The 23,192-nt window shown below is 41.6% G+C and overlaps 1 protein-coding gene across 9 annotated transcripts in view; it reads right to left on the bottom strand.

Annotated features, from left to right (window-relative positions):
* The window catches only part of KYAT3 (kynurenine aminotransferase 3), a 60,659-nt gene continuing 37,467 nt past the window's right edge, over positions 1–23,192 (bottom strand). For 4 of the 9 annotated variants that reach the window (XM_074961372.1, XM_074961370.1, XM_074961373.1 and 1 more), the window contains 11 exons: positions 18,899–19,043; positions 16,922–17,071; positions 15,707–15,793; positions 14,528–14,653; positions 14,310–14,430; positions 6,430–6,506; positions 5,578–5,667; positions 4,634–4,820; positions 3,667–3,740; positions 3,018–3,104; positions 3–1,911 (listed from right to left, as the gene is read on the bottom strand). In XM_074961372.1, the coding sequence (XP_074817473.1) occupies positions 1,849–1,911; positions 3,018–3,104; positions 3,667–3,740; positions 4,634–4,820; positions 5,578–5,667; positions 6,430–6,506; positions 14,310–14,430; positions 14,528–14,653; positions 15,707–15,793; positions 16,922–17,071; positions 18,899–19,043 (1,207 nt within the window). In that variant the 3' untranslated portion in view covers positions 3–1,848. The other 5 variants (XM_074961377.1, XM_074961379.1, XM_074961376.1 and 2 more) reach the window with 3 other exon arrangements.

The following is a 23,192-nucleotide window of genomic DNA, read 5'->3' as shown; positions in this document are numbered from 1 at the left end:
GGCCACTAGGGGGTGAGAAGTGGGGCGGGGTCGGATAGGGGGCGGGGGCCAGGGCACGGCCGGCTGTTTAGGGAGGCACAGCCTCCCCTAACCAGCCCTCCATACAATTTCAGAAACCCGATGTGGCCCTCAGGCCAAAAAGTTTGCCCGCCTCTGCTCTAGAAGCAGGCTACTCTGGATTTCTTCTATTCAATTGGGAATCAGTTTGAGGTTGATAAAAGCACACAGAGCCTCAAGAATACTGAAAGATGAGGCAGCTGGTAGAGTACTCTCCACAAGAGCCTCTTCTTTAGGACTCACTCCCCTCATTCCTTTAGCTTGAAATAACCTAAGTTTATTAACCTTCGTAGCACAGTGCAAGGCCCATTCCTGTTTTCCGGAGATTTTAAGTTAAGGTTTTTAAATATGTTTTGCTGTGGAGTTACTGGGGGTGGTTGTGAATAAGCTGATTAAGAGTTGAAAAGGAATTACAGGAATGATCTATTCCATTGTTGTATATTTAAGGATGGTCAAGGAGCATCTAAGAGCAAGGTCTCTTATTTTTATGTGTGCATATATAAATCAAACTAAAAACTTTTAAACTCTTACACCACATGCCATTTTAGAACTTTGAAGATTGAGTACCGTATATATTTGTTCATTAGCCCATTCGTTTATAAGCCAACCCCCCAAGATGGATAGGTAAAAATAGTAAAAACTGTATGACCCTTTCATAAGCGGACCCTATATTTCAGGGGTTGGCAAACTTTGGCTCCCAGCCCGTCAGGGTAAGCTGCTGGCAGGTTGGGGCGTTTTGTTTACCTGGAGTGTTCACAGGCATGGAGCCTCTCAGCTCCCTGTGGCCGTGGTTCACCGTTCCCAGCCAATGGGAGCTGCGGAAAGTGGGAACAGCAAATCGCAGCCACAGGGACCAGAGGGGCTCCGTGCCTGTGAACGCTCCAGGTGAACAAAACAACAATGTATTAGATATTCAATTCAATGATTTCATAGAGTTTAAAATCAAATTTTGGTACAGACCCATTTATAAGCTAACCCCTGCTCTTTGATGCATCACTTTTTTACCAAAAGTATTCAGCTTATGAATGAGTATATACGGTACTTTCAAAAACAGTAGTTTGACAACTGTGGGAAATTAAAACAGTAATGAAATTTAACACACATTTAAGTTTCAGAGTAGCAGCCGTGTTAGTCTGTATTTGCAAAAAGAAAAGGAGTACTTGTGGGACCTCAGAGACTCTAAGGTGCCACAAGTACTCCTTTTCTTTTTGCAAACACATTTAGAATGGTCTGCTCACCAAAAATTGCATTGGTTTAACTAAATCAATTTTGTTGTGTTTGTGTTCATAACCTAAGTCCCTGGAGCTAGCTAACATGCACCATTTCAAAGCATTTCTTAATTTCCCTTCACATCAAGCTATGATGAAATGTGAAACCCAACATTCCAGCTTCAAATGCTGCTATTTCCAGCGGGCTCCTATACCATTACATCATAACAGCTCTTATTCTTCTAATTCTGACTTCTTCCTCCTAAGCCCTAACACTGTTATACGATGGCTTATTTTTTCAGTGCCCTAGTAAATCCCCCCCCCCCCCCAAAAATGTGGATTCATGTAATTATTTTGTGAAATAGCCAATACTTTGGAAAGACTGAAAATAGTTCCTTGGATCACATTATTTGCAATGGATAAATTGTTATTCTGGCTACTCGGCAGGTAGTCTCCCAGAGTTATTTGTAATTTCATATGAATCATGTACTGTATTTACAGTACATTGGCTTTTAATGGTATAATGAAATACCTATGTATAAAATAATTATACTAGATGGAATAATTAATACAAATATAAAAATCAAGATGTAGGTTTATTCCAGTTCTTCAGGATCACCTCAGCTGCATCCAGTGTACTGTCTTGCTGCAAGTATAGAACGCCACAATTACTGTAGGTACAGAGCTCTACAAAATCGAGTATCAGCCATTTTTACAGCACTGCAAACTAGTATTTTTTGACAAAGTTACAAATTGTATCTTGTAAATATCCAAAGGATTCAATAATTTGCCACTAAACTTTGTAACTATATATCTAGAGGGTACACCAAGAAAGGAATTCAAAGTTAGATTTCTTGTAAATATTGTATTTTTAAATGTACAAAATTTTATAATTTCCAAACAACTCCTTTGCTTTCCTTAGTGTCAATACTATCAAATGTACGTAGAAATCACTCCCATTACATTTGTGTGACTATCTGCTGTATTTACAGTAGTGGTCTTGTCCACGCTACATTTGAAGTCATGCTAGCATAGTTAACCTAACCTGTGTGTAAAGGTGGGTTTTTTTGTTTTTAAATACCCATGTAATGAAGCTGTGCTTTGAATTCTCTTCCCTCCTCCCTCACCACCTCAAGCGTAGGTATTCTATAGTCTGGACAGTTTTGTGACTTGGCTATCGCCCTGTACGTTGCACAAAGTAGTCTATAGCTTGATTTGGCTAGAATTTTGTTAGAAATTATCTCTGTCCATACTGGGCAGGGAAGCCTTACTAGCAACACACACACACACACCATCATGGTATTTGCTAAGTCAGCTTGCAAATCTATTGAGTGATCCGAAGGAATCCTGTCAATGGAGGCTAAGGAGAGAATCATCTTATTCCCTGGCCACTTACCCATCCCAGCCAGTGCCACCTACTTTGAGGGTTGAAAGTTCCTTAGCAAAGAGGCAGTCAGGTTGCTTTGTGTTTCTGCAACCTCACCACTCTCCATTTCTGTCCCTGCTTCAAATCAGCGTGGGCCTGTATTCTGTATTAATTTTTTCCTCCATGTGCTTATTGTTGCATTCTTAATAAAACTAACTTTTCAGTAATGCTATTAAAAATGTCAATATAAAACCAACCAAATAACTAACTGCTTAAGTGCAAAAAACAAACACAAAACAACTCCTTTAGATTAAACTAGCACAAAAATTTTAGTAATAAGCAACACTGCTATCAGAACAGTTTTCTAGAGCAGGACACAAACTTACTTTGATGAAGCAAAAACGTATATATTTCTCAAACTGCTTTTTGGTGTCTGGGCCACAGAATGCTGTAAGAGGAATTGCTGACAGTTTCTGAAATGATGAAACATAATGATTTGCCTATTACACACAGATAAAGTCAATTTTAGGTTTGATAAATTGTACAGCCAAGATTTTGGAGCCTTTCCTTCCTTCATTAGAATTGAATTGGCTTAATTTTCAGAATTCACATATCAAAAATAAGTACCTAATCCTGCACCAGTGAAATCAATGCATTTATCTTGACTAGGAAGAGTGATCCAGTTTAGGTTTGGCATGTGCTAGCTAAGTCTGACCTAAACTCAACCACTTTTCCTAGGCAAGACAGGTAGCAGGATCTTGCCTACTGCAAACATGTAAGTGTGGAAAACAGCAATTATTGGGACTTGTCTTTATTGTTTTGTGCTAAGACTACAAGCTACATTTTCAGTAGGATTTTAGCCACTAGATTCTCACAGTTAGGGTGATATGCACAGCTAAACCTCTAGGCATGCTTTAAAATGTAAATATCTGAGCTGTATCCTTTTATAGGTTCAAGTGTATTTTTATTTTAGATATAAAAATATTCCTAATTTTTAATGTATATCTGAGTGACTGGGTAGAAGAGACATCTTACCTTAGATTTTATCATCCATTTCACAAATTTATAATCATAATGTTGATTCGCCTCCATATCAGACAGATCCACATCTAAAATTAAAAATGAACGTAAAATGGAGCATAATATTATAGCACCTCCCAGATTCCAATGGGAGGACACTTCTCTCTCAGTATTCTTTATTACAGTTGATACTAGAGTCACTATAAACCACTAGGAAGAGCTGAACCAAGTCTTGTGCGCCATTCAGAGTCTAATCCTGGTTTTGTCAGGGACTTGTTGTATGACTTGGAGGGTGGGGGGCGGGGAGAGGAGAATGGAATATTTACCTATTTCAAATGGGCACTATGAGGCCTAATTAACTTAAGTGCAAAGTGCTATTACAGGCAGTCAATGGAAGACAGAAGACTGGGTCCAGGTCTACACTAGGAAAAATCCACACCTCAGAGATGCAGTTATACTGACCTAGGCCCCTAGCATAATTATAAGAATTCTTCCATCAACACAAGGAGGTCAATTACCTATGGCAATGGCAGAATCCCTCCCATCACCTACACTGAAGTGCAACAGCTACAGTTGCGCCTCAGTGTAGGTACAGCTCTTCCTAGTGTTTTTGTAGATCAGTAATTCTCAAACTTTTGCAAATCATACACCTTCCTAAACTATAAATCCAGTTAACCACCTTCTCACCCAACCCTAATTTCACATCTTCCCTGCAACAGCCATCAGACTTGATTAAATGAAAAAGTAATACAAAGGCAGTAATTAGAAATCACACCACTCAAAAATGGATGAACAGAGTTTACCAAAACTTACAAAAATAATCACCTCTGGGCCAAGTTCACACACAGAACATTTTAGCCCAAAAGGAGTTTGTTTGAAAGTGTTACGAGAAACTGAAAAAATGGAGGCTTAAAATGGAAGTTGCATTTTAATCTTAACTATAGTGTATGCTCCCACTCCCTCATAATAAACCTTCACTGACTAAGTGCAGAAACATCAACAATCATGAAGTATCCTCCATCTGGAATGACAGGTTTCAATCCAACTTCTTGGAGTAGCTGAGCCATCCGATTACGCTTGCCTTCCAACTCTCGAGACAGCGAGTAGAAGTAGCAGTCTGGGTCATCCATGCGTTTAAAGTCGATCCAAAGAGCTTGTGCCAACGCCTCCTGCAAACATAATCAGCATACAAAGTTTTCCTGCAGGTGGACCCTTGCGCACATGCAGAGTCCTACTGAAGTTACTGGGAGAGGTCACTGGGACTTTGCATGGTGTATGGACCTTCTCACATAGATTTCTTTGCAGGACCGGGGTCTTACTGAGTCCACAAATACCCCAAACCACTGCATCACAAAATGGAAAGTGTGCATTTATTTTGACAAGTTGTTATTATTTACTCTTTCTAGTGTTGTAACACCTAAAAGTCTCAATCAGGATCAGGCCCATATTCTGCTAGGCATTGCACCAGAGGAAGTCACAGTCCTAGCCTTAAGAGTTTACAGTGTAATTTGAAGTATGGTTTAGTTTTAATTATTGATGCTAATACATGATAGAATACTAGTAAATAACTCTTTGGTAAAAGTAATTCACAGCACTATAAGATGTCACTGCAGCATCCTGCAATTACATTTTGGCTGAGAAAGGAGTGAGGCTGCCAGGCTTTGTGCAACAATGGTCACCTTTGCAGATTAATGTAGTGAAAATTTGCAAGGTTCTGGTGTATTTTTTAAATTGCCTCATTAGTGACTCTAAAATTTGCCTTCTCTACCAGCACGCTTATCCCCAAGAAACTACATAAAAATATTTAGACATCTCAAAATTCATACTAATTTGTATTAATTGTATTGCAGTAGTGCCTGGAGGCCCCAACCCTTTATGCAAGACACTGTACAAACAGAACCTCTCTCCTCTCCCATCTGTATCTACCTGTAATGGAGTTGGGCATGTATACAGCGTATTCTGCTGAACAACTTGCAAATGTTTTATCAAATGCTGTGGACCAATGGACCATCCAAGCTAAGGGGGAGGAGAAAAAACAGACACATCTTAAAAATAAGGCAAGTTAGCAATTAGGACTCATAATAAAGAATTAAAAGTTGAAAGAATTCGAGGTATTCACAATGGGAAGAAGCAATAGTGCACTTCTGTTGACATAAAAACTGTACAAGTTTTGCTAAATGGCAGGTTTAGAAATGCTGGAGATAGAACTCATATATACTAATCCGTATAAAGCATTGTCATTACTTTACCAGAGCCAAATAAATATTTATTGGTCACATATTTAATGGGACCTCAAGCTAGCCTGAATTGTTGCATCTCTAATGTATTATGGGTGCAATTTTGTAGGCTAAAACTGTGCACACAGGCAATGGTGTTCTAGACTGATCTGTGGAAGTAATAAGATCCTTAGATGTTTTAATGCCAACATTTACACCCGCTTCACAAAACTGGAAACAGGTTTTAAAAATACTCTGTATGTATCCTTCAGCAGTTTTGGCTCTTTCTGCAAAGCAAATAGTGTTTTGTACTTAATTTTTTAATATTCACCCCTCCCTTCCGTTTCACTTTCACAAGCGTTTATTTTTAGAATTAATAAGAGCATTGTTAGAGTGTGCATATTAAAGGTAGGTAGCATTTCCAAGTGAATATTGTCTGCAATTTTTTGTGAGTTGGATGCACAGTAAGCTTTCAAACGATAGAATGCAAAAATAGACAAGGTTTAGGTCAGATAAATACATATTATTTATGTAACAGATCTCTTACTCTTGTTGTTCTTACCTTCCAGCCAGTTACACTATATGTCTTTCCAGCACTTCCTATAGTTATTGTTCTCTCCCACATGCCTGGCAGTGTAGCTGTACATAAAATAAAGTGACTTGGTTGCCAGTGCACATACATGTTCCATACAATCACAAAAACCTGTACTGTTCCTAGCTAAGAGCAGCAGTATTTTAATATAATATTGTAACAAACAAAGCAAGGAGAAAAATTCTTATTTTAAATGAAAAATGGAGAAGTGTTTTTTGGAATAGAAATTAGGCAAGGATCAAAAAAAAAAAGAAAGTTAAGGAATGAGCAAGACACACAGAGTGAAAACATCTTTCATTTTAGTATGAATTTGGTGCTTGTGGAAGGTACCAGACTGTCAGCCCTGGAGACCAAGGCCTTCATCTAGCCACAGAACAAATGCTGAATGACCACTGGCACACTCTGCTACACTTCCCTCTCACTGTGCTTTAATCTGAATTGGAGGGATCACCCCTAGAAATCCACCTCCGCTACGGCCATTCAGTCCTTGTCCACTCTGCGGGTGCTGCCATTAGGAATGTTAAGCAGTGCCAGTTGTGTGACTGAGCCATCCACGCCCCCAAAACATCTATTAATTCTACGTCAGCAACTTGAAAAACATCCATCCCTTAAGAATAAGTTTTGAACTGAGAGTGGGTGAAAGAAAGGGCAAGGAAGTAGTTTCTCAGCTGTTACTGGATAACAGCAAAATCAAAATAATCATCATGGGATTGATTACAGTGTATCTCAAAATCCACAGTATCTGCCAATCTTCGCTACCGTTTATAAAATACACGGGAATAGCTGAACTGTTACAACTACTCCTGAGACTCACAACTGTATCCCTGTAATGCACAGTCTTAGCATTCCTGCAGCCAGCCAAAGTGTTTCTCAGCACCTCTTAATTTCCGTAGAATTTAAGCTTTAATTTAAAAAATTCAATGTCAAACCCTTATGATAGCACCAATACCTGCAATCTCCCCACCAAAATTTAATATTAACATACTTAAAAATATTTCACCAGCTGCCGAGAGTCAAAATGTGGCTTCAGACTTGCAGAAAGTGGATTCCTCAGTTTTGCAGAGTTAGGTTATGTCTACACTAGGAGCACTTTATTGGTATAGGACTGCTGCTATACTATACCAGCAAATTGCCCTAGTGTGGATGCAGAGATACTGGCAAAGCTGCGCTTTGTATCAATATAGCAAAAACACCACCCCCCGAATGCAAACAGGTTTGCTAGCATAACTGCATCTAGTCCAGGGGGTTCTGCCTGCACAGCTATATCTGTCAGGGATCACACCTCTTCACACTCCTGACCTGCCAGCATAGTTATGTCTGTCAGGAGTGTGCAGAGGTATGATCCCTGACACATATAACCATGCTGGAAGAAGTCTACATTGTAGAGTTGATCTGGGCTCTTTAATTTAATTAATTGGGGATTGGTCCTGCTTTGAGCAGGGGGTTGGACTAGATGACCTCCTGAGGTCCCTTCCAACCCTGATATTCTATGATTCTATGGGCTATAGAATAAGCCTTCCAAAAGCATCCCTGGCTATCTGCTTTTGGTTGAAACTCCCAGATCTGTTCCGACTATCTAGCATAGACATAGCATATACAGTAGGTCTACTCTGCAGGTGGGAGGTGTGATTCCCCAACTCACGTAGACATACGGGCACTAGCTCTGATCAAGCTGGTGTGCTAAAAATAGCAACGTGGCTGCAGCAGCGTAGGCAGCTAGCCAGAGCCGCCACCCAAGTACATACCTAGGATCTTAGACATGATTGTGCTTGCGCAGCTAGCTTGAGCTGCCACCCATGCTATTTTTAGCGCACTAACTTGATCAGAGCTGGCAGATTTACTAGCATTACACCTCCCACCTGCAGTATAGCTAAATCCAGGAGTTCTTTGCTCTTTTCTCAACACTTTTGGGTGGTTCTTGGGCTGTTGGTTTATGCCACAGACCTCGACAGCTCTTTTTCACCTCTGATTTCTGTAGTATCCAGCTACAATAGGATTGTTAGCTGGACAAGCCTGTTAACTAGTTCATGGCTGATCATTGTAACAGTGGATAGGTCTACACTGGCTAAAAAACCCACAGGTGGCCTGGGTCAGCTGACTCGGGCTCAGGCTCCGGCTCCAGGGCTGAAAAATTGCTGTGTAGACATTCGGGTTCCAGCCCAAGCCCTAAACACAGCAATTTTCAGTCCTGCAGCCTGTTCCCCATGAGCCTGAATCAGCTGACTCAAGCCAGCCACGACTGTGCCACAGGGCTTTTATTCCAGTGTAGATGTACCCAATGTTGACATTTACACGGTCATTGCCAGTCCTCAGAATTAACACTGTATTGAGATGAACGAACCATCACGCCTTTCGTGGTGCCTTGTCACTAGGAAAAAAGGTGCATTCTTAACTCATGTTATCGAGCACATGGTAACTGGGGACACTCAGGAAAGTTAATACAAATTAACTAAAGGTGAGAATTTAAAGTGAATTTGTCAAACCACATTAAATTCTTGTGTGGAAACTCCATTCAGCATTAAAGTGACCTTCAGTTGGTTTAATATATAGTGAATTATGCCAAACCAAATTAAGGCCATTTTAGTTCTGCTAGAGCAAAAGACTTTTCTTATATCTGCAGGGATATAAGATGGCTTCAATGGAATGTCCTTTCTGACTCTCACAATCCATGGATCACTTCATAGGATAAGCCCAGATGCGTTTCCCAAAGTTGTTACATATAAGGTTAGATGAGGGCACAAGGACTAGTGATTTCAGTTGTCCTGTTGCATCCCATCCTACCATATTGTCATACTAAAGAGCTATTGCCAAATCCAGCACAACTGTCAGGAGTTTTCTCTAGGGAGGCCCATAAGCAAGGCTGTCATAGACGTAATGGCAAAATTCCACGGGCAAGTTTTCACAGTACCTCCCTGTATTAGAACTGGTTCAAGTCAGTGCCCATCACTGTCATTTTGGGGCACATTTACAAATGTAAAACACAAAACAATTAGCAAATGAGAAACCCATCTTCCCCCTAACCAGCACTCACCCCTCCAACAAACTTGTAACCTTGAAAACAAAAAGTCAGTTTGAACAGATGCATCTTCTATTGAGCTATGTAGGCTGTAGTATTTAAGCACCACGTCCTAAAGGCTGACAAACTGGCTCCAGCATACTGCAAGCACAAGTGAATTTCAAAGCTAGGTGCCCTCTATTTAGGCCATGTCTACACTATAGGTGCTATAGTGGCACAGATCTATGGTGCTACAGCTACAAGCATGCCACTTAGCCAAGACACTTCCTACAGTGACAGAAGGGGTTTTTCCCCTCACAGGAGATAATCCAATTTTCCAAGCGGTGGTAGCTACGTCAATGGAAGAGCTGCAACTAAGCCCCTGAGCGCCATAGCTACGTTGACCTAACTTTTAAACTTAGACCAGACCTGAGACTCTTTTGCAAACTACTCCCAGGAATTCAAGCGTGGGGACAGACAGCAGGAGCATTCCACACAATAATAGCAGGGAGAAGGTAGAGGGGGAAAGGGCAGTCTATCACTTTCACAAGCCATAAATTAATACGCAGGATTAAATGGAATGGGGAGCATTTTTTCCATGCTATATGGCAATATCATTATATTCAAACTCAGTACGGTTTAAAATAAACAACGCCAATTAAGTGCTGGGAATTATCTGTAAGGTAACACATATAAGCATATTACCTGGGCTGGGGCACTGTTTGTTGAAATGCCAACAGAATCCTCAATTACGATATGAGAACTTTAAATCTGCCACTATAGCTCTAATCATTACTCATAAGAGATTTGCACTTTTACAAAAGTCAGATAAGGGTTAGAGACATGATGAAGTGTTCTATATTAGAGAAGACTGCCTGAGCGACAGAATAAAGACTATGCTAATTTTATGATATACGACTAGCTACCCTATTAGATTATATAATAAGAACCACCACCAGACTCTGTAATATCCATTTTGCATCTTTCATGTAAGAAGTGTCACTGCATTTGATTGAATGTGTAAAGCTTAATATAAAAACCTTGCAGCTTCTACATAGTGAAAGTGGATTTTTTTTCCTTGTATTATTTTTAATGTACAGTTATAAAAACTAAGAAGCTGAAGTTAAAAAAAAAAAGTCTTGCTTCTTTTAGTAAAAGAAGACTTTATCAGTTACATTTTTACTCTGAAGGTTTTATGGTTGGTAGGTTTTTAACAATAAATTGTAAGATCATTTGATGGGATCTGTTAGAGTATGCAGCTAAAGCCAGTTGACTCACACTCTAAGCTTTAACTTGAGTCATTATCACACTGGAATTGTAAATTTTATGTTGTGCAATAAAAATGCTTTTTGTTCATCTGGTATTTTTTCCTTCAAAATGTTAAAACAAAGTTATACTAATAATATACTAATAAAACTAAGAGTTATTTCCTCCCCTGTCCCAGTGGGCAACAGGCCTGTTGTATGATATTATGATTAGGACACCAAGTTGGCCTTAAAAATAGGATTTTTTTAAAATAGCATTAGAAAGCAAAAAAAAAAAAAAAAAAAAAAGACCTCGTGGCCTGCATGTCCCACAGATATCAGTGGGAGCTGAGCATGCAAAAGGACTGCATCTTCAGCAAGCAGAAAGCAGTACATTAATTCAGTTACACTAAACTCATCTTAACTACCAGTTTTCCAAAGTCATTGTAGACAAAAAAAACACATGTGCTTACTCCTAGTTAATCTCAATTTTATCATTAATAAAAATTAGTGGGTAATTCATCTGTAAATCTCAAAGCACTTTATAAAGAAGGATATCATGATTGCCACTTTAAAAGATGGGGAAACTGAGGCAGGGAGACATGAAATGGTTTGCTCAAGGCCGCACATTATATCAGCATCAGCGCCAGGAACAGAACACAGTTCTTCTGACTGTCAGGAAAGTTAATTTTATGCCTTTTGGGTTAACATTTTAATTTCAACAGGGCTACTTTATTGGGCATCATTAAAATTCACCTTCATTGTCCTAACATGGGACTTCATAACTCTACAGTCCATTACCTTTCAGCTGGGTGTTCATGCAAGTAGCTACTTCCAGAACCAAAACCTGTGTCTAGCCAAGAAGATAATCCTTAATAATAAATTAGCAAGGCAAGGGATTTTGGGGGAAAAAAAAAATTGAAGGAGAAAGTAGTTAAGGAGATCAATGGTAATTGGGACAAAATACAACTTGGTTTTACAAAAGGTAGACCATGCCAAACCAACCTGATCTCCTTCTTTGAGAAGGTAACAGATTTTTTAGACAAAGGAAACACAGTGGATCTAATTTACCTTGATTTCAGTAAGGCATTTGATACGGTTCCACATGGGGAATTATTAGCCAAATTGGAAAAGATGGGGATCAATATGAAAACTGAAAGGTGGATAAGGAACTGGTTAAAGGGGAGACTACAGCAGGTCATACTGAAAGATGAACTGTCAGGCTGGAAGGAGGTTACTAGTGGAGTTCCTCAGAGATTGGTTTTGGGACCAATCTTTTTATTACTGACCTTGGCACAAAAAGTGGGAATGTGCTAATAAAGTTTGCAGATGACACGAAGCTGGGAGGTATTGCCAATACAGAGGGGGAATGGGATATCATACAGGAAGATCTGGATGACCTTGTAAACTGGAGTAATAGTAATAGGGTAAAAGTGCAAGGTCATGCATTTAGGGATTAACAACAAGAATTTTTGTTATAAACTGGTGATGCATCACTTGGAAGTAACAGAGGAGGAGGAGAAGGACCTCAGAGTATTGGTTGATCACAGGATGACTATGAGCTGCCAATGTGATATGGCTGTGAAAAAAGCTAATGTGGTCTTGGGATGCATCAGGCGAGGTATTTCCAGTAGAGATAAGGAGGTGTTAATACCGTTATACAAGGCACTGGTGAGACCTCATCTGGAATATTGTGTGCAGTTCTAGTCTCCCATGTTTAAGAAGCATGAATTCAAACTGGAACAGGTACAGAGAAGGGCTACTAGGATGATCTGAGGAATGGAAAACCTGTCTTATGAAAGGAGACTCAAAGAGCTTGGCTTGTTTAAGCATAACCAAAAGAAGGCTGAGGGGAGATATGATTGCTCTCTAGAAATATTATCAGAGGGATAAATACCAGGGAGGGAGAGGAATTATTTAAGATCAGTACCAATGTGGACACAAGAACAAATGGATATAAACCGGCCATCAGGAAGTTTAGACTTGAAATTAGACAAAGGTTTCCAACCATCAGAGGAGTGAAGTTCTGAAATAGCCTTCCAAGGGGAGCAGTGGAGGCAAAAGACATATCTGGCTTCAAGACTAAGCTTGATAAGTTTATGGAGGGGATGGTATGATGGGATAACCTAATTTTGGCAATAAACTGATCTTTGACTATTAGTGGTAAATATGCCCAATGGCCTGTGGTGGGATGCTAGATAGGGTAGGATCTGAGTTACTACAGAGAATTCTTTCCTGGGAGTCTTGCCCACATGCTCAGGGTTTAGCTGATCACCATATATGGGGTCGGGAAGGAATTTTCCTCCAGGTCAGATTGGCAGAGGCCTTGGGGGTTTTTCACCTTCCTCTGCAGCATGGGGCACGGGTCACTTGCTGGAGGATTCTCTGCATCTTGAAGTCTTTAAACCACAATTTGAGGATTTCAATAGGTCAGATATAGGTCAGGGGTTTGTTACAGTAGTGGGTGGGTAAGATTCTGTGGCCTGCATTGTGCAGGGGGTCAGACTAGACGATCATAATGCTCCCTTCTGACCTTAAAGTCTATGATTCAGACTTCTCACAATCCACTAACTAGGATTCAAACTAAGGCCACAACCTCCAAACATTTACACACATGATTAACTTAAGCACTTGTGCAATCCCATAGACTTCAGTAGGACTACTCATGAACGTAATACTAAGCACATGTAAAAGTGTTTGCAGAATCTGGATTAGGGTTATTGGCAGCATATATTGGATGTGCCTATACTAAGATCCAGCTCCTAGTGAAGTCAGTGGAACTGTTTTCATGGACTTCAGTGAGAGATGGATCAGGCCCTAAAAAAGGAAACTATTGCAGGGACCCTGATAGCATTAAATGTTTAGTTGTCTGATTTGTCCTTGCAACGGTTTTGTTTGTTTAGCATCTCTGCCTGAGAGAACTACTGAAGCAAGACTCCACGTAGCACCCAGAGTGATTTCAGTGCTTGAAATGCCCATTATTTTTAATACCCTCTGCTTGGGATGAAGGTGTAGGAAATAATCTTCTATAATTTTGTTCTTTACCTTTTTCCAAATTTTTTTTTCCTGGTTTTTATGGGAAAAACAATAATGTGGTTTCCTTATTATGCACTAGCCTCACTGATTATGTCAGCAGAGCTCCAGGAAAGAGGTTTGTTAGTGAGCTCTTGTTCCCTTCCCTCAGCTAGCTCTGCAACAAAGCACAGCACTGAGATGTAGAGTCTCTAAGGTGCCACAAGTACTCCTTTTCTTTTTGCAGATACAGACTAACATGGCTGCTACTCTGAAACCAGTGATTATGATGTTATTCTTCAACAAAGAATTGAATTAGGGTGGGATTTTCAATAGGACCTAAGTGGTTTAGGAGTACAAGGCCCATCTACTTTCTATGGGACTTGCATGTCTCAATCCACTTAAATGCTTTTGAAAATTCCACCTTTAATCTTTTAAATAAAGATTTAGAAAATAAAGGATGTTCCTCATCAGAGTTTCATAATTTTAAACTAAACCAAAATTATAGTTTGAACTACTTGACAGCATCAGTTATCTTTGAGATGCGCATTTATGATATCCTTCCACAACCATCTGCGTGGTTATATAAAAATCAGTACCTATTTTAATGTGTTTATTTCCTTTGTACACCAGCCATTCATACACCTCATCACTGAAGCACAGGGTGTCATGTTTAATACAGAGATCAGCTATTACCTGGAGTTCTTCTTTGGTAAATACCTAGAAGGCAAAAAGGGAGGGCCAATGCATTAATCAGTGTATTTAAGATGCACTCTGAAATTACAACTACTATGTTAAACTAGAATGGAAGTCTTACCTTGCCTATAGGGTTGTGAGGAGTATTCAGTAGAATAGCTTTTGTTCTGGAATTAAATTTACTTGCAAGTTCAGTGGCATCTAAGACCCAATCAGCACTAGATGCAGAGTTCCCAATAACAGTTTTCTAGAATAGGAATAAATGCCTGTATTACTTAAGTGCAACACACATTATAGCCCAGACCATGCCTTTCCCCATGCAAAGCTCACAGGAAGACCAAAGTTAGGAAACTATCTGTGCCCTACTGCAACATGTAGTCAAGAGGAGAAAGCTTCAGCCAGTCATCGAGCAGGTGGAGAGCATGACCCTTCTAAGCTTCATACAGTTACACATTACAGTGAGGGACATGGCATAAGAACTGCTGGAGTTCACCTCAGTTCACAAAGACAGGGTCAAAATTTCTTACACCGGGAAATCCCTGCAAGTCTTCAGGATGTTACTAATGCTGTAGAACAGTTCTCCCCAGCTCTGCCTCCAACAAAACTGTGGGAGCTCAACTGCACAGAGTGCAGGCACAATGCCTTCCATAGACTGGAAGAATAATACTAGGTTACTTCAATACCCATCCCTCTAGATTTTTGTTCCAAAGTTTTCTGGTCCTTTCAATACAACTAATTAGTAGTGCTCTTTCAAATATCTCAGGTGTTGCTATTTGAAAATCAACCACAGAGAAATTGCTAATCTCCATAACTAAAAAGGAAACAGTCATTCCACTTTTTGTGGTAAATGGAAGACCATTCCTAATTTAGTAGGCAGTTTTTGGAATAGAGACTATATCCCATCACTTCACAAGCTGCTGAACAGGATCAGAAACCAACTCTTTAAAATAACAAATACGTAAACTGCGCATGTGATCACCCTTCCATTATTTTGTGTTTCAAAACTTTTCTGATGGTGTCAAACAAGAGGACTTTAGGAGCTTTCAGCATGCAGAAGTTGAGTTAAATGGGAAACAGTGCCCTACTCTTTACAACACTTGTAGAACACTGTCTATAATGCTTTGGATAGCAGCACCTCTGAGCCTTATATTGTTGCATTTTATTGTTGTTCATTTATTATATAGTTGTATGTTAAGAAAAACTAAACGGGGACCATCTATAATGTGATTATCAAATGTTATTAGTCTCACAAAATAATTCTGTGATTAATAATAATAATAATTTTTTTTTAAAAACATACATATCTCAATGGGATAAAAACAGGTTTTCCTCCTGCCATCTTCACCATGGGCTCATAACAGTCAAAAAATGGCTCTATTATTATCACCTGAAATTAAAACACACAGTCAGCAAGACCTAGAATTGAGAAATTATTATGTGTCGTAACATCACATTACTTTCTTCAGATTTACTTTGGCCATATGAATTTACTGTGCACCTTGGGCATTCAACCCTGATTTGATAATGGACAATTTTCATCATCTTAGGACATCATATGGCAATGCTCTCAATCTGATAATTAGAGGTACTACTCTAAGACAACATATATTGGTAGTACTTCAGAGATTAGACATGGGCAATTCTTCTCAAGTTAGACGCTACAGTTGCTACTAGCATATAATGTTAGAAGTGCTTACGGACAGAGACACAAAAGGTATTAAAATGTGGAGAGAGGAGGCAAAAGGGGTAGTGAACAATGGCAAAGGATTAAAGTAATACAAAAGACTCAGAGTGAGAGACAAAAAGGGAGAGAAGATCAAAGCAACAAGGAAGAGAGAAAAAACAGATGAGAACACAAAACAGAAGTATTCTTAAGAAAAGGAAAAAAGCCAATGTACCACACCAGAAAAAGCACTTGTCAGTTACAGTGTCTCCCAAACACCGCTTCCCAAAAAGCCATTTCAGGTATCTGGTAGCAGTGGGAAACAAAGCAATAATGAAAGGATGAATCATCAGGCCTACCATATGAAAACAAATACTGGGATATGATCCTAACTTTAAAAATGTGTATACTTTTTTTCCCCTCACATTGGTACCATATAATAGTCTGAAACAAAATCTGAACTATAATGGCTATTCAAACATTGAGAACAGATACCCTGCACCATATTTAGTTTCTTGATGCAGACAGCAGCCCACAAAGTTTGTAAAATAGGAATTAGTGGGTGTTAACGGCAACAATGATGTAAGAAGTACAATAAATAGGAGAGGAGGCCTGCATGTTGGTGAATGGGATGGAGGCATCCATGAGACAGTCTCCTTATTGAGATATGGCCCAGTCTCTAAAAATGTTTGCCAGCCCCTCACCTACATGACAGGGCTCTTAATTGTCTGGCATAGGCTAAATAGATAAAACTGCAATTTGTATATTTTTTTTAAAAACACTAGAAAGAAAACATCAACATAATTAATTTTATTTTGGTAGCTATAATAAAATACTTCAGATAAAGCTTACTTCATCTCCCGGTTCAATTAACCCCTGTATTGCACTAAACAGAGATCCATATCCTCCCACTGTCACCAAGACGTCTGTGTAAGGATCAATCTTCCTTCCACAAACCTTCTCATATACCTGGGACAAGGCTTTCACCAGCAATGGATGGCCCTGTTCAAAATAAAGAAACACACATTTGGATGTGTGCGCTATATATTAGGTAACACAGACAACTGATAATACAAAAATTTATCTACACACACATACACGCTTTATCTCTCAAACAGAAATAACTGTGGACAGAATTATTAATAAGTAGGAGATTACTGGTATGATTTAGAGGAGATATTGTGCTGTAAGTGTTTGATTTCTTTCATGCACAAAAATAAAAACAGGAGGAGAAGGCTGTTTGTTTGAAACAAAGAAAAATATAAGGTGAGCCCCTACACTACCAGTTTTAGCCTAAAATCACAAGTGGGCTTTAAAGGGGTTTGTGGGTGATGGGGAAGGAGGAGAGGTTCAATTTCTTGATTCCTACCAGGCAATTCTTTCTACATCTGATGTTTTTGGGTTCTAAAATGCCAATTTAGCAGTATCCTACCCCAAGGTAGCTCCAGGAGCCTCTGGTGTGCTAGGCCAGTTATGACGGATAATATATAACCCCATTTCATCCCCTCCCCTATAGGGACACAGAGAGGGAGAGGTCTCATTGTTTCCTTTCCTCGCACTCCCCCATCTGTCTGCATTGTGATGGGGTATATAGGCCCCCCCGGCTAGAAAGAGAATAATGAGAGCCGTGGGCTCAATAAACTCCAACCCGTTACACCTGTGAGAGCGGTCAAACCTGGAGGGAGGAGATAAAAGAGGAAAAGCCCGGCTTAGTGGGTACTGGGATGGGCAGGCCTAGGCCTGCCAGAACGAGACCAAAGGGGACCCTGAACCCAGGCCACAACTGAATTCTTGGGACAACGAATGAAGAAAGGAAAAAAAAAAAAAAAAAAAAGAGATTGGAGGGAAGATTAAAGGTTGAAAAAAAAAAAAAAAAAATCAGGAAATCAGAGGGGACACCAAGCAGCAAACCCTGAACAGCACCCACTACTCCTCAAAGGCGTCTAAGGAGTCTGCGTATTGCCCAGAGGAATTCTGCCTGGAGGCAACTGGATGAGAGACTGGAAATAGACCCCCATAGTCATAGAGCACCAGAACCGGTCCAGATTCCTTCTCCTGGTGTGATGGATGGCCATCTTAGCCAGCGCCAGGAGGAGGTTAACAAAGAAGTCGAAACTTTCTAGGGCCTCAGCCCAACTTAGTAGTAGATAACTGGGAGAAGGTGTGGATTTCTTGTGCTAGCTCCTTGAAGAGAGGCCAGCTGGGCCCAGCAGAAAACTAGAGACTGCTAGATGCCAGAGTCTCTCTGGAACGGGTAGGCCTAGTATACAACCTTTGACTATGCTTTGTTCCCTGTAACCAATTTACTCTCTTTTTGGTATCTGAGGACAGGCTAAGGTAGGAAGTAACCTATGGAGGAAGCAAAAGTCCGAACAGACATACCTTAGCAACTTATTGCAGGGTCCCTGAACTGAAACTCACAGGGAAGGGTGGGCCTAGTTCCCCTACTGACCCTCTGAGGATGGCGATGTGAAGATTCCTGGAGACAAGGGCTGGAAGGCCAATAAATGTGAAGTTGGGCTGAAGACTTGACATGAAGCTACTGGACTAGGATTCCCTGGAAGGGGTGAGACCGTAAGTGACCTGGCCAGAGGATTGGCAGGGTACACATGCTGCACTATAAGATGATAATCTGAGTGAAGGACTCTGCTTTAAATAAACCTACACTAGGGATATTGATCAGCAGCTGGTAAGCTCTATTACAGAAACCCATGCTTGGAAGGAGGAAGAGGAGCCAAGATGAAAGAGAACAAAGTTATACACCTAACTTAAAACTAAGTCTTTAAGTTTCCCATGTAACAAACTTTCCCCAAAGTTCAATGTACTCACAAAGCCACGTGTGTACTGGTTCAGCTTATCAACTGTCGCTGCCTTGGCTAGCTCTTCTTTAACATAGCTAGGAGGGGATATATCTGGAAGGCCTTGACCAAGATTAACAACTGAGGGGTCTGCAGCCACCTTAGTAAATTCAACCCTAGGGAAAAATGTGTGTGTGTTAAAGTTTTATCAAGAAAATTATCCTGCTCATTTGTCAACTTTAAACATAAAAGCAATGGGCTGAATCCACAGTGTGCCAAATGGACTCTAGAAAGGCAAGACCACTAGAGGAGAGGAGGGAGCACTGCAAGGCTATTAGGAACCCCAAGAGTGGGCAGAACCATCTGGGGAGATGGTGTCTCCAGAGCATATCTCCCGAACAGCCTGTATTGCCAGGACTCATAGGGGACCCTGTCTGCAAACAAAAACTGCACACCCCCCCAACGTACTCCCTGAAGGAAGGCAGCAGTAAACAATACTGCTGGGGTGAATCCCACCCCCCCACTCAGAACATAGTGGATCTTGCTGAAGCAAGCAGGTGCAATTATTGGGGTGAATCTAACCTGAAAGCCTAGCAAACATTTAAGCCAGCAAGACTCACAGTATTAGCCAGTCCTCTCACGGAGCTCTGTAAACATTCCTAGTCATACCAGTCTATGGACCAATGCATACAGTTTGTTAGTTGTTCCATTAAGCCCGCCAAAAGCTAATTACAGAATTTTTAACCTGCAATTTTTTCTCCTTTTGTGTGCTCTTTCCTTCTGCCCTTCCCTCACCATCCAATTGTTAACCAGATAAAAAAATTACAGTTACAGTGTCACAGCCCTGGTCTACACTACACGGTTAGGTCAAATTTAGCCGCGTTAGGTCGATTTTATAAAGCAACCCCATTCCGTCGACCTAAAGGTCTCTTAAAATTGACTTCTGTACTCCTCCCCAGCAAGGGGAGTAGTGCTAAAATCGACCTTGTTGGGTCGAATTTCGGGTCGTGCGGACGCAAATAGACGTTATTGGCCTCCAGGAGCTATCCCAGAGTGCCCCAATGTGACCACTCTGGACAGCATTTTCAACTCCTATACACTAGCCAGGTACACAGGAAAAGCCCCGGGAACTTTTGAATTTCATTTCCTGTTTGGTCAGCCTGGCGAGCTCAGCAGCATAGGTGACCATGCAGTCCCCCGCAGAATCGCAAATGAGCTCCAGCGTGGAGCGAACGGGAGACACTGGATCCGATTGCTGTATGGAGAGAAGAATCTGTGCAGGCAGAATTCCGATCAAAAAGAAAAAATGCAAATATATATGCCAAAAATCGCACAGGGCATGATGGACAGAGGCTACAACAGGGACAAACAGCAGTACCGTGTGAAAGTCAAGGAGCTCAGGCAAGCCTACCAAAAGACAAAGGAGGCGAACTGTCACTCTGGGTCAGAGCCCCATACATGCCGCTTCTATAATCAGCTGCACGGAATTCTAGGTGGGAGACCCTACCACTACCCCACCATTGTCCGTGCACATCTGCAAGGGGGGAGTCTCACGCAACACAGAGGAGGATTTTGTGGATGATGATGATGATGATGATGATAAGGAGGAGAATGTGCAGCAGGCAAGCGGTGAATCCATTCTCCCCAGCAGCCAGGACCTTTTCATCACCCTGGAGCCAATACCCTCCCACAGCGGGATCCCCGACCCTGAAGATGGAGAAGGCACCTCTGGTGAGTGCACATTTGTAACTACAATACAGGGCTTAAAAGCAATAGTGTTTAATGTCTGATTTGCCCTGAAGACTTGGGATGCATTCGCAGCCAGTACAGCTACTGGAAAAGTCTGTTAACGTGGTCTGGGAATGGAGCGGGAATCCTCCAGGGACATCTCCATGAAGCTCTCCTGGAGGTACTCTGAAAGCCTTTGCAGAAGGTTTCTGGGGAGGGCTGCCTTATTTCACCCTCCATGGTAGGACACTTTACCACGCCAAGCCAGTAGCAAGTAGTCTGGAATCATTGCAGCACAAAGCATGACAGCGAATTGTCCTGGGTTTTGTTTGCATTCAAGCAACATTCGGTCTTTATCTTTCTGTGTTAGCCTCAGGAGAGTGATATCATTCATGGTCACCTGGTTGAAACAGGGGAATTTTTGTACGGGAACAGTAAAAGGACCCCGTTCATGCTGGGCTGTTTGCGCTTGGCTAAAAGGGATAATCCCATAGCCACGCGGCGGGGGGAAGGGTGAAGGGATCATCCCAACCAGCCACGCGGAGGGGTTGGGGGAGGCGTGTGCTGCACATTCACCCGAAAACCACAGCCCCTCCTTTTAAATGGCAAACCAAACCAGCATTGCTTGCTATGGGAAAGGAGGACGCTGCAGTTTGAAAACATTCCCACATATTATGAAGGTGTTAGAAGCCAAACCCGTGTACCCTTTGGCTTACCATGGCTGCCTGGAAACCGAATTCTGTTGCCCAGCCGTGTGTGATGTGTCACCATACCAGCAGGTGCTCAATACAAAAGGCAAAATGCGACCTTGTACCTAAAGCACATGTGCTGTCTGCTTTGAATTGCTTGATTCACTGTGAAAGAGTCTCCCTTTTGTTCTCAGAAATGTATCATCTTAAATTTTACTCTCCCTTTTTATCCCCCTACAGGTGCAAATGTTTCTATGCTCCCCCTATCATCTCCATCCCTGAGGTTATCGCAGATTAGAAGGCGCAAAAAAACACACTCGCGATGACATGTTTTCCGACCTCATGCAGTCCTCCCGCACTGATAGGGCACAGCTGAATGCATGGAGGCATTCAGTGGCAGAGTCCAGGAAAGCATTAAGTGAGCACGATGAGAAGAGGCAGGATGCAATGCTGAGGCAATGGGAGAGCAAACGGACGTGCTCAGGCGTCTCATAGAACTGCAGGAATGCCAACAAGAGCACAGACTGCTGCTGCATCCACTGTACAACACCTGTCCTTCTCCCCACCCAGATGCCCAAGAACGTGCAGGGGGGCGGCTGTGGGCACCCAGCCACTCCAGAGGATGGCCCAAGCAACAGAAGGCTGTCATTAAAACAGTTTTGATTTTTAGCGTGGCTACAATAAGCGATGTGCCCTTGTCCTTCCCTCCTCCCCCACCCCACCCGGGCTACCTTATCAGTTATCTCCTTTTTTAATTTAATTTAATAAGAAAGAAAGGTTTCAAAACAATAGTGACTTTATTTCTTTTGTCAGCTGTGATCGAAGGGGGGAGGATGGTTGGCTTACAGGGAATTAAAAATCAACAAAGGGGATGGGTTTGCATCAAGGAGAAACACACACAGCTGTCACCATAACCTGGCCAGTCATGAAACTGGTTTTCAAAGCCCCTCTGATGCTCAGCATGCTTACCTGTGCTCTTCTAATTGCCCTGGTGTCTGGCTGCTCAAAATCGGCCTCCAGGGGATTTGCCTCAGCCTCCCACCCTGCCATAAATGTCTTAGCCCTTACTCTCTCAGATATTATGGAGCACACAGCAAGCAGTAATAACAATGGGAATACTGGTTGCGCTGAGGTCTAACCTAGTCAGCAAACAGCGCCAGCGAGCTTTTAAAGGTCCAAAGGCACATTCTACCACCATTCTGCACTTGCTCAGCCTATAGTTGAACTGTTCCTTACTACTGTCCAGGCTGCCTGTGTACGGCTTCATGAGCCATGGGAGCAAGGGATAGGCTGGGTTTCCAAGGATAACTATTGGCATTTCAACATCCCCAACAGTAATTTTCTGGTCTGGGAAGTAAGTCCCTTCTTGCAGCTGCTCAAACAGGCCAGAGTTCCTAAAGATGCGAGCGTCATGCACCTTTCCCAGCCATCCCACGTTGATGTCGATGAAACGTCCCTTGTGATCCACCAGTGCTTTCAGCACCATTGAGAAGTACCCCTTGTGGTTTACGTATTGGTTGGCAAGGTGGTCCGGTGCCAAGATAGGGATATGTGTTCCGTCTATCGCCCCAATTAGTGGATGGCTTTGCAATGGGTTTCCCTATGACCTGTACATTTCTGAGAGTCACTACCCTTGATAGCCAATGCAATCACTGACGTTCTGCTACTTGAATCACAGCAGTCCCCACAGTAGATTTGCCCACTCCAAATTGATTCCCGACTGACGGGTAGCAGTCAGACATTCCAAGCTTCCACAGGGCTATCACCACTCGCTTCTCAACTGTCAGGGTAGCTCTCATCTTGGTATTCCTGCACTTCAGGACAGGGGAAAGCAACTCACAGAGTTCCAGGAAAGTGGCCTTGCGCATGCGAAAGATTTGCAGCCACTGGGAATCATCCCATACCTGC

The sequence above is a fragment of the Natator depressus genome, chromosome 8, assembly GCF_965152275.1.
Source record: "Natator depressus isolate rNatDep1 chromosome 8, rNatDep2.hap1, whole genome shotgun sequence".
Classification (NCBI taxonomy): Eukaryota; Metazoa; Chordata; order Testudines; family Cheloniidae; genus Natator; species Natator depressus.
Note: the sequence above shows the minus strand (reverse complement) of the source record. Positions and strands in the feature narration are given on the sequence as shown.